This window comes from Larimichthys crocea, chromosome VII, assembly GCF_000972845.2.
Source record: "Larimichthys crocea isolate SSNF chromosome VII, L_crocea_2.0, whole genome shotgun sequence".
NCBI lineage: Eukaryota > Metazoa > Chordata > Actinopteri > Sciaenidae > Larimichthys > Larimichthys crocea.
The window spans coordinates 10799451-10814353 of NC_040017.1; the positions used below are offsets into that span (position 1 = coordinate 10799451).

General features: G+C 39.0%; 1 protein-coding gene across 6 annotated transcripts in view; it reads right to left on the bottom strand.

Moving 5' to 3' along the window:
* kcnab1a (potassium voltage-gated channel subfamily A regulatory beta subunit 1a) overlaps positions 1 to 14903 on the bottom strand; it is a 98146-nt gene that overhangs the window by 9126 nt on the left and 74117 nt on the right. For all 6 annotated transcript variants that reach the window (XM_010737349.3, XM_010737350.3, XM_027280709.1 and 3 more), the window contains 6 exons: positions 12753 to 12790; positions 5392 to 5471; positions 4784 to 4828; positions 3522 to 3566; positions 2179 to 2222; positions 1986 to 2072 (listed from right to left, as the gene is read on the bottom strand). In XM_010737349.3, coding sequence (XP_010735651.2) covers positions 1986 to 2072; positions 2179 to 2222; positions 3522 to 3566; positions 4784 to 4828; positions 5392 to 5471; positions 12753 to 12790 — 339 coding nt within the window. The remainder of the gene's footprint in view (positions 1 to 1985; positions 2073 to 2178; positions 2223 to 3521; positions 3567 to 4783; positions 4829 to 5391; positions 5472 to 12752; positions 12791 to 14903) is intronic.

A 14903-nucleotide genomic window follows, 5' to 3' on the forward strand; every position in this document is an offset into this window, starting at 1 on the left:
CTCGTATTTCACCCACTATAACTGCTCCTTGGCAAGACAACAGAAGATGAGGGATAAGGAGGTCGAAGAAAACATTTGCAGGAAAGAAAAAGGTCAGCAGCACAATTACAAACTAGAAGTAGAGGGAAGAGAAGTTGAAGAATAGATCTGCAGATGAATGTATAATCAAGGAGACCTAAAAAGACTTGTGAGGGGAGGTTTTCCTTTTCCTTTCAACTTGTTAAGTGATAATTAACAACCTAAAACACAGATGTCTTACTAAATAGCATCCTGCCAAATGAAATAACACGGTATCAAAGAAGTAAACACTTCTGTCTCTTTTCTATCTCTTGTTATTCCCATCTTTCTCTCCCCCCCCCCCCCCTCGCCCCTCCTGCCTTCCAGCTCGCTCTGTCTCCAGCAGCACGCTGTGACTGTGCACACTGCGCTCACATTTAAATGCTACTTGCCTCAAATTTCCGGCCAATACAACAAGAGAGACAGAAGAAGAGGGAATGAAAAACAAGTCTGAGGAAGGAAGAGCAATAGATCTGACAGCTGAAAAAATTGGATAGGAAATGAACAGTGAGTGCAGATGGTAGTTAAAAAGTAAGATGAATCTGCAGGGTAGAAGAAAACTATTAAGAAGCAAGAGCTGGAAAAATGATACAACAACAGAGCTTCCACAATATGACAAGAGCTAATGAATACCTGGGAATATCTCTTAATACTGTCTAATAAATACTACCTTCTCAATAGCAATTAATATTTTCATCATTACAATCCCTGTTTATCATTAATGTACATTCACTCAACAGCATAACAGGCTAAAACATGGTTAACACATGATCTGAGTTGCATAGACCTTATTTTAGTCATTTAACCTTTGCAGCCAAATCAAACAGTATTAACGTGTTCATACTTATCATATTTAAAGCTGCAGTTTAACACTCTCTTCCACCTCGTATCTCTCCCCTAAGCCCCTGCAACCAAATCCACAAGGACGATCAGCAATAGAGATTGTCATTTGTCCTACAAAACCTCATCCCTTGTCCGTCCTTTGCAACTTTCCGACCTCTAACACATAAAATCCAATTGGAAATATTCGCTGCACAATTAGTCAATATCACTGTTATTTCCTGCCGTCTGCCATCAAGCCTTTGCCCTTTGTCGATACAAGTACCATGGCATAAAACACGAACCTGAAACTCTGCGTGCTGTACGAAGGTATCATGGCCCTAAAAACTGCCTAGTCCAGCTTTAAGGTTATCTCAAAGGTTTTGTTAAGCTTAATTACAAAAAACCTACTGAGGGAGAGTACGTAAGAGCAAAAAGCAAACGACAAATCAACATGCAATTTCGTTATTGATTATTTCTGAGCACTAATTAATAAGGTGTTGAGAGAAAACCAACAAATAATGGGATCTACCTGCAGAATGCAATAGAACACATTTAAAATCGGATAACTAACGAGGAACCAATACAGTACTAATATGCATGTCAGTAACAGACTGATGAATTATATAGTTGTACTAAAGAACAAAGTTTTCTAGGTCAGGATTTGCTCACCGTCTCGTCTCTGTAAGACACTGATGATGAGAAACTCAAAAACATCAAACTCAAACATCAAAACTGAAAGAAGGAGAAGTTTTATTATTGGTGATACTGGAAACACGTGCACGAACTAGAAATCAACAGTATCTGTTTACCCTTTCAGAGGGTTCATGAATGTGTGACTTTAATCACATTTTTTTCAAAGGTAATCTGGGCTGATTTCTGTTACTAAAAATCTGATTAAATAATCATGATTACATGTAATCCATTACCACCAAACCCTGAAGACATCACAACTCAAGTCGCAGTTCATGCTAATACTGTGAACTTATACAATATTCCTAAACATGATCATCAACACCCGACACAAACTCCTTGACCTCAGGACAAGAGAGAGAGAAGCACGTAACTTGTTTGGTGATTTTAGGTATAAAGCTGACTGGATGACTCACCCTCCATGGGAGTATTGCTGTCAGGGCGGTTGGCAAAAACTACATCGACATACTCCATCTGCATCCTTTGTAGAGAGCCTTTTAGACCTGAGAGACACAGAGAGAGAGACGTGAGGGTGAGATTGTGGCAGGTGATTGGATCGACACAATAAATCTCTGTGTAGAGAAAAGGTTTTGTGTTTTGGTGTCTTACCTTCGATAATGTGTTTCCTTGACAGTCCTCTCTCTGTCTCTGCTCTGATGGGACAAACACAAACCAATCATAAGCTACATGGCCAGTCTCTATCTGTCTTTTATGTATTTTTCACACTTTTTAGTCATTAGTTCATTTTTGGGTCTTAAAGAACTGAAAACATGAGTTGGTTCTTATTTTTGTGTCATGTAACTAACAATATAAATGAGTGAATATTGATATGGGTGGGTACATGAACCATTTTATTGTGTATGTACATTGCTGTTTATATAACTTTGTAATATCTTTCAAATATCAAGTTCTTTAAGTAGATAAAGGTAATAAATCACCGCCCGCTGCTGGACATGCTGCTTTTATATAAATGTCTCAGTGTAATTTCAACTGTTCAGCATCATTATGCATCCAAACTCTGGAGGAGAGAGGTGGTGGACTAAATCTTCCTCCCAGGAATGAAGGAACACTCAGGAGAAGAGGAAATAACTTCATCCTTATCACCAGACCCAGTTGGAAAGACTCCACCAAGAAGTCTGTATGTGTGTGCTATAAAACTGATTTCTTTATCCACTCTCTCTCTCTCCAGTGTCAGCAGAGGGATTGGTTGTTATTTTATGTGACATGATGTTGCTCTGGTTATTACAGAGAAAAATGGCCAGAAAAAAACCCCCAAACTTTGGTGTTGGGAGGCTAAACTCTGTCTGTCTTTGAAACAGAGCTGCACATAGTGAATAAGCATCACTAAATGTATTTATTAAGTACATTTATTAGCAACGCTCTTCTGATTCGACGGTTTATTCACTGATATTTTTTATTTGTAAATGTCTGGATTAGTGTGTCTGTGATTGAATGAAGCTCAGCACCACACTTTTTCAGCAGCTGTGAGTCTCGTATTCATTCACTGCAATGATGATTCAGAAAATCCTTACATGAGGAGTAGCTGGAAGTACGCCAACCAACTATGAGATGAATCATAATCAGAAAATAGCTGATTTGCAGCCAAAAACCTTTGGGAAACGGAAAAGAAGGCACCCGTACAAGACTGCAAACATAATTATTTAAAGAGTGAAGGAACTACTCATATTTATATTAATGATAGTGTTATAATATAGTGCAGTTTAAATATTTAAATATTGTTCCTCTGTGCCCTCACAAACACTGAGTTAGAGCAATTCTCTAAACACACAGCATGCCAGAAAGGGAAATCATGTAATGTAAATGAGTCAAGTTCAATGGTCAGCGGTTTAATTAAACTTTGGATTGTTTAAAGGACTAACTAACTAACCAGCTGACTAATCACAACCCGTCTTCAGGCATGAGAAGTACAGTTTAGAAAGTTTCTTACTTACTTTCCTCCCCAGTAGAGTTTAGTTGTAATGACCAAGCTGGATCGCCTGAGAAAATGCAGAGAAAAGCAGAGAAAGACCGATGCAGCAGAGTGATACATAATGCATTGCACTTGTACAGTGTATTCTCTCATCTCGACATACACGATGTCAGCAAGGTTGCAGAGCGTATGGAAGTTTCCAACAATGATGCAGACTTGAGTCACGTGTGACAAATCAAAACATGCTGGGTATGTGACAACTGAAGAACGTCATTTTTGATTCAGTTTATTAAAATACAAACAGCACTGAGGGCTGTCTGTTACATTGCTCATATTAACTTCCAAAAGAAATGGAACAAGTAATAAAATGTGGATCATTAGCCCACAGAACAGCCTGTTCTTCCCTCGACTCTGTAAACTCAGGATGCCACTGAAATGTCAGTCTGTCTTTACTGCACCAACATTAACAGCCTACTGGTGCAGTGCAGTCAGCTCAGTACATGACACTAAAGGCAGGGACATGTGTTACAGCTGCTGAGCTGTTGGACCTGGTCTGGTCCAGTCTGGGTCAGTTGGTGTTGATCATATAGTCTGCACTTTTTCCTCCTCCTTTGTTCAGCACAAATGTCACTGCATATAAACGATACAAACTACTGGACAGGATTTGGGACAGGAACATGCAACGATTGGGTCATCTAACCAGAACTCTGGTCATCACTGACCAGTTGTTCAAAGACTGATTTGTGAGTGGAAACAATATTTACGTGTTGTTTGTCCGAAGCTTAATCTGGAGCTGCTTTATACTGACGTGTTACAGTTAACGTAAGAGAAAGAGGCATCAGATACTTCCTTTGATGTCACTGTAACTCTATCCTCTATCCTGTTTCTTACAGAATTTATTAATAATACAAAAAAATAACTCCATAAAGGGAATATCTGAAATGTGGAACTTAAAATGCCTGCAGGCAGACTTTCATACGGTAACTATTTCATACTGATGTACTGTGTGTATGTGAAATATGCAGATTAGGAATGCAGTGTGATTTGAAGAAATAAAAACAAAACCCTGAAATGGCAAAGATCACAGTCCATCACTCAGCATCGCTTCAACATCAAACATCTCTTACACACATTTACAACATTGACACATCCGTTTGCACACACCAAAGGGGAAAATATTTCCCGTTCACACACGCTTGCGACCTGCACACACATCGCCCTTCTCCATTTTTCCCTCACATATAAAATGATGAAGCAATCACATACATTTCATGTCATTATTACCTCCAGCATTTCTTCTTGATAATGTTTCCTAGAATGATTTCTGCCCTGCAAGGCAATATAAATGAGATGGTGTTATTAAAATGCAGTCTGAATTCATAAACAATTCACTCCCACAATATCAACCCTGCAATTGTCACTAAACAACTCCCTGTGCATTAAAAAGATGACCTTGTTTGTTCATGAATGTGCAGTTCGATGATGCATTCAGATGTCTTTAAAAAGTGCCATCCTAATCACTCTAAATCACTCTTTAGTGGTCCCTGGAAAAACCATACAGATCTTTTATTTTGCGTAAATATTCACATTTTACACATCTCTTCATATTTGAACAATATCTATAGTCAAGAACTCCAGCCTCACATCAACTGCAGATATTTCCTTTTGCTCCAAGTGAGTTGAAACAGTTAACAGTCATGCTGCTTGTTTCACTTCACTAAATGAGTGGAACAAATTGACTCTGCATGTATGAAACATTAATAAGTAAAAAAAAATACTTTCTGGAGCAACTGTGGGAGCAGACGTCTGCACCTGATCACACTAAAACATGAATAGGGTGTTATGAGATCAACTGAGCTGCAAATAAACTCCGAGGTTCGTATGACACCCACCTGCCGCCTGCGTAGACCTCAGCTGTGTCGAACAGGTTGACTCCGCTCTCATAGGCAATAGTCATTAGCTGCTCTGCAACCTAGCACAGATGATACAGAAAGGTCAGTGTGCAGAGTTTTTATTCATTTATCTCATTCAAAGCAGCTACAATGAATTTTCACTTTGTGTTGACTCTGGTGTCTCCTGTGGAAAAAAACACCATCTCATTTCATTATTTTCAGGGGAAATCTGACCCAGTGGCAGCCATTAAGAATAACTATGTAACTAAGTACCCAATCTTTTTGCTGATGTTTGTGTATGTAGGTCAGAGGCATCCGTTTTAATTGAGACTGTTTCACCAGTCAAAAAAAAAAAACTCCCTAGAGTACGCTATATTTAAGCTAAAGATCTCTACTTTTAGACACTTGCCAAAGTAAAACAGCCATGGCAAAGCTGTAGCATTTTGGCATATCAGTATCTTCAATATAAATATATGTGTTCCCACAACTACATTGTCCAAGGTTTACCAAAACTGTTCCATCAAAGCAGTGCAGCTTAATATTTTATTCAAGTATCATTGCCAAAGCATTTCTGCCTGGAAAACACACCACGAAAACATTCTGCACAACGCAACTCATTTGTTTAGAAAATAAATACTGTATTATTTTTTTTATGTATTATTCAGTATATAGAACTTTTCCAGTCAGCCAACTGAATGGACTGGATTATTAGGTGAATGCAGAATATATACAGAGATGATACTTTGCATCTGACCTTGTCACTCCCTGCACGGATGCACAGAAGACAGCACAACAGCGATTGGGGAGTGACTGTAATAAATTCTGCTCTGGAGGAAGTTCCCAGTATATGTTGTCAGAAATGCTTCTGGAGACGGTCATGGACTTTTCACGTAAACAACTGAATGAGACGCCATAAATAACTTCCAGGAGAGGCTGTCTATGAATGTGTGCCATTATTAACAATATAGATAACAATAATAATAATATTGCGCCTCCCCTCTCTCAATGACGGCCAGCTTTTCAATCTACCTTCCAGTGTGACAGGTCAGAAGAGCTATAAACACTTTTCCAACGCGGTCAGCCAACCTGACCCTTAGATCCCTGAGGTGGATGCTGGGTTTATGAAATTCTATATGAACAGCGCAGCAGCAGCATAGCAGAGCCAAAGCTCACATAGACTTAAAAACAGTGCCCTATTGCAAATAATGTTGGATACTATATATTCTACTGTACTGTACTGTACTGTACTTCCTATATGCTGCAGCAGAGCACTCAAGTCTTCTGCCTGAACTCAGCTTCTCAAACAGAGCTTGCATGGTTGTACTATGAGTCTGTTGATGTACAAACTTTATAGATGTGGGATTATACTGCAACTATCTGTGAAAAATGATCCTACTCCATGATGTACGCGAGTGCCAACTAAATCCTCTTTAGTTAATATGTGTTCATGCTTTATACTACATGTGTGTGTATGTGTATCATTCTTTCATATTTTTTGCAGACACAGTGATCATAAATCATCAGACCAAGATCCAATTTCTCCGTGGTGAGTTTTATTACATGGGGACTTTAAGTGAATTTTCCATCATTTCCCTGTGGAATTATGTGCGCGTGTACGTGTGTGTTTACATGTGTGCATGGAAGTTGTTGTGTATATGTCTGAAAGTGCATGTGCAGTATGCACGGTATGTGTGTCGCTGTTTCAGTGGTGGCAGACAGTGGAGGTGTCGTTTCTAGAAAAAAATAGATAATCTCTCCTCTGGGAATATGTCTCAACCTTTCTCAACCTCCTCTCTGCAACCAGCACAAACTGGGCATCAGTCCAAGGCTATGTGCGATAATGATACAATAATAATAACATTTATTTAGTGTCTAAATAACACACCCAATGAAAGTACAACTCTTAAAGGAATAAAGACAGTAAATCTACATATAACAAGCATTTAGATTAATGAAACAAAGGCAAAAAAATAAAAAATGTAATAATACAATACCAAGATACTAAGTAAAAGAATAAAAGGATGACAGTACTCAATAAAAATGGTTGTTAAAAAGTGATTTAAAAACGTAATTTTTTCCAGAAGATTGTTCCCAAGTTGGCTATAAACCTATTGAGTATCCTGGAGCCAAATCAGAACACAATCAATTGTATCTTGAAAAACAGTTTCAAGCTTATCAGTGAGCCTGTGAACAGAGGAAGGTGTCTAATGTTGTTTCACTGCAGTAAAAAGGGAGGACAGTGCACATCCTGTGTCTTTCCAGCCACACACGTTGGTTTCTTTTAATGGGTATTTTTCAAGCTGTAGCCTATTTTCCTGTTTTTGTGTCACTTTTCTAGCAGAGACGCTAACTCAAATTACTTAGTTAGATGTAAAAATATCAAGAGGGGAACAAGAGGGAGGGCTTTATGGGCGCAGCAGGGAGAAACAATACATAGAGCCAGAATATTAACCCCTAACCCTAACTATATCTTGCTGAATTAAGGGTTTTAATTTCAACCAAACTAGAGTTGGTTATTGTTGGAACAGTGGAAAAACAAATCAAAGTTTGGGTGAGTTATATTTTTTGCTTTATTTTATTTAAGTGTTACATTGTTACAAGATCAAATTACTGTTTTTGTCAATACAGTCTGGTGTGTTTGAACACAGCAATATAACTGCTGTTTCTGGTTAAACGAAATAAATCTTTCACTCTTTCACAAAAAGCTCTATCTTTGTAAGGATCATCTGCATAATGTTGTCAGACACGTATCAGTACAAAAACAAATAAACAAACACCCATTTTTATTTAACGTATACTGATGGTGTGCAACTGGCCATAAGGATTACGTCATCTGGCTGCAATGCTTTTGTTCAATACTGGACAAAAAAAAATGTTTCTCAAATGTTCATATCTTGGTGTATTAAATATTTATTTGAACAATTACAGAATTGTAGACTGTTAAAATAACTAGAAGAGCTAGAAGGGCGACACAAAATCGAAAAGAAAATAGGGTCAAGGTTGAAAAATACCCAACAGTGATCTTTACGACAGAGGCAGAGCTTCAACCATCAATCACGGGACGCTTGAGTGACGTGCAAGAGAGTTTCAGAGGTCTGATTGGGGACAAAAAAAATCAACCAGACAGGAAATATCTCTGGAAATTTGGACACACTCTGAGCCACTGCTGGAGTGTTTACATATGTTTTTATAAGGATGTAAATTGTTGTGCTAAATCCCTTACCACAACAAGCAGTATGTTGGGGTGTTGCCTTTGCCTGTGAAAGCAAACTAATGATATTTTAATGTTATAGTCCTAAAGTACAATCTGCAGCATATCTCAGAATTCATTCATGTTTAAAAACTGCATCATTATCAGATGCAAATCCACTGCTTTCAGAGAGGGTTGAATGGACAGCGTAAGGAGGGAAGTAAAGGACAAAGAGAGAACAGTGGCCAGATTTTAAAATGTCTCATTCTGTCTCTGAGTCTCAGACTGCCATTAAAGCAAACAGAGCAGAATAAAAAGACAGCACTGGATAATGGAGGTTAAAGAAAGCAGGGTCAGTCCAGGAGAGAGAGATTTAGAAAAGGGAGATGAACAAAGAAAATGAAAAGCATGTTCTTTCTTTAACTGGTCTTTGCTGAGTGCTGAGAGGAAACAATCTCTGTGACAACTGTCGGGGGCACTGGAGGGTGATTTTCAATAAAATGAAAGAAGTATGGTCTAAGAGATTTTTGCAAGAGAATAGACAGAGGATAAAGACAAAGTTAGATGTGGACAGAGAAAAGTGGAAAAAAGTGCTGGATGGAAAAGTTGGTAGGTAATAAACTGCAGTAAGGTTAGGTAAGGTGAGGAATATGCTGAAGAAAGCTTTACGTAAACAGATGACAAAATGTCGAGGAGGAGATACTCACAGACAGAGAGTCGAGATGAGGGTGATTTAGTCAGTCTTTAATGGGTGACTGCTTGGCCTTTGGTAAATGCTCATTCACAATGAGTCTCATGAGATTACTGAAAGACTAAAAGGCCAGTGACTGTCGTGATGTAGTAATGCTGACATTCACAAGGTCAGAAAGTTTGTTTTCCTGATGAAGCATTGCTGCTTGGACAAATTTCGGACTATTTCATACTTCGGGCTATTTTGGATAAACTGAAAGTGACTAATGGTCTTCAAATGGTGTGCTAATGTTTGTAAAGGGAGCACAAACTGCAGAAACAATCATCCAAAACGTATACACATGCACTTCTACCCTCACCTTAGGAAAAATACTGAGTCACAGGAAAGCTGCAGAAAGCCATGGGTGGCTACGCTTCAGGCAAATGCCTTTGTTTTTGTTTTTTTTCCAGGTGCTCAAAGAGTGCAGGAGAATTTGATTTCCATACATAGAACAGACGTAATATGAAAAAAACATTTTCTCTCTCACAACCCCCAGAATCCAGGCCATGGGAGCCTCCTACAGTACATACTACCCACACAACCTTGAGATGATTTCACAACTGCACTGCATCCTCCCATCAAAGTTAACATCAACAAGAGACACTTCAAATTCACTTTATGATTTATGGTTCCACTTATGGCCGTTCTGAATGAGTAAACAATGTTAGATTGTATCCCCACCACCACTTTTGCGAGCTCTGTCTGGGAATATATTGCTGCTCATCCAAGACTACAGAGATCAACCTGATGAGGCTTTCTTAGGGGTTTTTAAGCTGTTACTAATCATCATAAAAAGAACCGATTACTGACACAAGTGCACACCAGAGATCTTATTAAAAGGTGAGAAACTCATGACAATATAATAAGCTATCATGCCTGCAGCTGTGCTTGATAAGGAAATAGTTTTGCATTTTGGGAAACCATATATAAAAATGCTTAGTCACTTCCTTGTGTTAGATGAGTAGATGGACATTGTACTAATCTCACTCTGAATGCCGGACATGACGCTACAACTTGAAGGTGATTAGCTTGTGGCGGGTTCAATCTGTACACAATCTTTGATCTTTAATTTCCTGAAGTCTTCTCTGATTGTCTGGCTGTCATCAGTGCCACTGCTCCCAGCCACAGGTCGCAAACTTGTAGTATGCAACTCCCTTCAAACTTTTTCCATTTCTCTGTGTCCAGACATGACATGTGAATTAATCAGCTCGTACTGGTAGGAATATTTCTGAGATTTAATGAGACAGTCTTGCTGTTTCCAGTCATAATGCTAAGCGAAGTTAATCACCTCCTAGCAATCTCATCTGACTGTCAGTAAGAACATTTCCCTGTCAATGATTATTCCTTTAATAAGTAGTTTCTTTCAGTCCAGATCCTCTGAAGAGCTTTTGCAGAATAACATTAGTGCAACTGTTCAGGGTCCTCCATGCTAATATTAAAAATAAATGATAATTAATAATAATATAAGATAATAAATAAATAACGTGAAATAATGTGAAAAGATTACAGTTTTGTCTTCAGTGTTTGCATGTTCACCACGTAGTTGTGCAGCCCTAACACAGATTTCATGTAGCAACTGTGTTTGTATGCCAGAGTTGTTGTGCATTTCTTAATGAGGACAGGGACACTGAACTCTGCTGAGGACATGTAGTATATTTAGGGTGCTTTTGATAACACTGACATTGAGCAGGGGGCATTCAGGACAACAGAGGACTTTTTAACCCAACAACACTGCATGTGATGGTCAGACTGCAGCTGCCGTGGAATCACTGGAAGCTGTGGAAGTTTGCATGTCCACTGAGAGCGTCCGTCTGAAGCGGTGACTTAATTGTCTGCCGATACTTCACTGTTGTTTGTCACTGCTGAGAGCTTAATGTAACATTTAAAATAGATCTGACGTGTGCCAGCCAGCATTTCTCATAGGAATCTCAGCTGTTGAAGCCAAAGCCTGGTGGACTGAGTGATACGAGTGACATTGAACTAGGGAGAATAATGGAGAGAAGAGGGTACCAAGCTTTGAGCATAACATGTGAGTTGATGCCTTAAGGTAATGAAAATAGTACCGTTACATAAGCTTACTGCCCCTGGGCCCTTTGGGTGAGCGTAAAAGTGTCACTCTAAGTGTGTGTAATGACCGAGGCCAAGACCCCAGCAGCAACATCAGAACATGTTAGAGACCCTTAGTATGAGTGTGAAGGATGTTTAAGTACGCACACATTGTGCCCTTTTTCTGTCGATCCAAATAATCTAAAGCATCACATACTCAAGTTTGTTTGCGAAGGTTGTAATTTGTTTTAAAGATGTTCACACGGGAGCAATGAAAAACTAAGCTGTAGTCTAATCAAGCCTGTAGGTGTTAAGAGCTCTGTCAGACAGCCAGTGGTCTAATGAAGGTTAACTGTGACACAACTCGGTTAAAAAAAAAAAAGTGAAACATGTCTCATATGACTGCGGGGGCTCATGTGTCACTCATTTGGACTGAGCAGAAAACAGGGACAGATTACACTTTTAGCGGTTGTGATACTAAACACAAAAAGCTCTATTTCACTTTGTTATTCCTTTTGATGTGGTATTGGTTTGTTGGCCAGTAGTTGGCTGACAAGAGAAAGACATTGAACAAACAGAAAGATAGATACTGTTTTAAGAAATGTGTTTTGGTCTTTCAGATTAACACCGCGTCTAAACAGGAGGTATGGTGTGACCAGCAGCTTTGGTCCTCCATCTGTGTGTACACAAGATGTATTCAATGAATGTAGGTCCTCACCACTCAGAACCCAAGACACCATCACTGTAGTTAGTTATTTTACCACTTGCTACGGTTGGACTGCTTCTCCAATGTTCAGCCACATTTTTTTTTTGGCCTGCAGGCTTCCTAACTTTGTTCTCCTTTTTTAAAAGGTCACTCAGCTCTGAATATGCGTTTAGCAAAAGTTGGCATGGGGTTTCTGTAGTGCCATTTCCAAGGTATCACTTATTCATCAGTGTTTGAACATGAGCTCCGCGACATTTTCCCTGGGGGAGTGTCCCGTCAGAACTGTAGGCGTTTGCTGTATCAGTGAGTTTAGATCAAGAAAAACATTGTCTACATTCACATCTACAAGTAAAATAAGACAATTTTATATATAGTCCAAATGAAAGGACACAAACAGTCTGTGACTGTGGGCTGCAGACCAAAAGTCTATGTCACTTATAACTAACAAACCACAGAGGCAGTTTGTTTTATGTGTCAAACATGTCATCCTATGTTATATATATCATATAAATGTATGCACTATTAATACAGTGTTAGGCACAGGACTTTCAGTTATATGAAATAAGGTACAAGTGTTAATATACAACACATTACATACTGTATATTGAGTACAAGAAAATCAATCAATCAATGAGTAAGAGTCAATTTAGATTAAATGAACATGCAAGATAAAGGAAAATGTTTCATACCTCGTCTGTTATCTGTCCTCCAAATGTCACCCAAGTACCTGCAGGGAAAAACATGGAAAATATTTGAACAAGAGAAATCATTTCAGCTCTTTCTGTCTTTCAGTGTGTGTGTGTGTGTGTGTGTGTGTGTGTGTGTAGGTGACATCCTGAAGTAAACACTACTAATACCCGACTTGCGACACCACTCGAGAAAGGTTGTCAAGTCCCCAAGAGAAAAACAGCAGCTCAGTACTGCAGGATCACCTTGTGTGCTCTTTTCTGTCTGTGTTTGTTACAAGTCATGCTTATTTGGAAGACCTGTGTGTATGTGTGTGTGTGACGAATGGGCATGTGTGTACATCTGACTGCATGTTTCTGATTACCATGCCAACAATGCTGATCAACCAGACAAAAAGGCCAAGCCATCCCAACACTACATCCTCTGTGTATTCTCTCACTGAATTATGCATGTAGCTTTGTCGTGGCAGAAAACACTTCCCATTCAGATTATGTCAAAACAGTTTTAGCTATCTAAAACTGTCCCAGACAGACAGAGAGAGAGAGAGAGAGGGAGGAACACCTTTTTATATCACAGAAATGTCTAGTGCTTATGTGTGTTCTGGGAGTTGCAAGAAAATCTGGGCTGCCTGACAAGATATGAGGCAGAGTGTGTTGGCAGGGGAAGACCGAGGACATTATCACCACGTTTTTTTCCCCTGTCATCTGAGATTAAGGGAACTTTCACGAAAATTGATTTTATGAATTATGAATGTTATTGTACCTACAGTATATCATATTAAAAATACACAGTATATTAAAGCCTGACAGACACTGGAATGGAAGGTCAACACCAATATGCTGTATATTATAGGGTTAAAAACATACAATAAGGCTATATCAGCCAATATGCCTGCCAACTGATTACTCTAACTTCACTCAGTGCTTACACTGAGACTAATCTTTGACGAATATTTGTGTTCCGGCTGTGCTACAACTACAACATCAACTTTTTAGCATTTCAACAATATCAAATGTTTCATCTGCAACTTTTAAGAAGCACACATGTACGTGTCACATTCACATTTAGGCATTTAGCTGAAGGCTTTTATCCAAAGCGACTTACAAAAAGGGAAACAATGCAACAGGGACATGTTAGTGCAACAATAAGGACTACTCCCACAGAATCAAGTGACGGTTTGAGTGCTGCTTTGAAAGAGAGGAGACGCCCAACGAGGAACTACAGATTGTCCTGAACATACACGTGGCAGAGCCAAGCCATTAGAGGAGCTCAAAGGTTGGGAGGTAACCTATACCTGTATAAGGGCACTGAAGTAAGTGGGTGCAGAACCAAAGACTACTTTGTAGGTGAGCATTAGTGATTTTAATTTAATGCGGGCTGCTACAGGTAGTCAGTGGAGCTTGTTTTTTGGGTCGTTTAAAGACCAGAATCATCATCATTATAATATTTTTTAATGTACACGTACATACACATATGCTGTGTTGTATTTTTTCACACTGGACAATCAACGTAAAGACAACACTGTTGTTACATTACAGCAAACACTGTAAAAAAAACATCAACATACAAACAATAGTCTTTTCATTTCATTCACTTTCTAATTGCCCCAAGAAACAATACTGGTATTGGCGGATAATTTTAAACTAATGAGCTCTGTATGTAGGTTTAAAATCTATAAAAATGTGTGTAAAAATTGTCAGCCTTGGAATAATTATTTCTTTGATGCTTAACAAGCAGAAGAAGCCTTGGCGTTTAGTTTTCTTTCTATGAGTATTCAGTTAGAATAGTGATGAGGAGAATAATGAAACCCCTCCAGATGATTAAGTATTCTCTCTTTTCTGAGGGGATATTTATTAACTCCCTTCAGGCCATAAGACTGCCCTCTCAGCTCTCTCTTTTATCTCTGAGCTGCATCCTTCTGTGCCTGTCTCTCACTCACCCTGTGTCCCAGTGCCCACAATTTCACACCAAACGAACAGACAGTTCCTGCACTCACTCCGTTGACCTCTGCTGCTCGACTGTCATAGAACATTTGACGTACCTCAGAGACAGGGGACAATCAAACGGCACTTAACCATCTGCTCATTTTAACAGACATACAAGAGAGCTCATTACTCCGTACATTACAATAACATCAACTCTGCTGAGGTTTA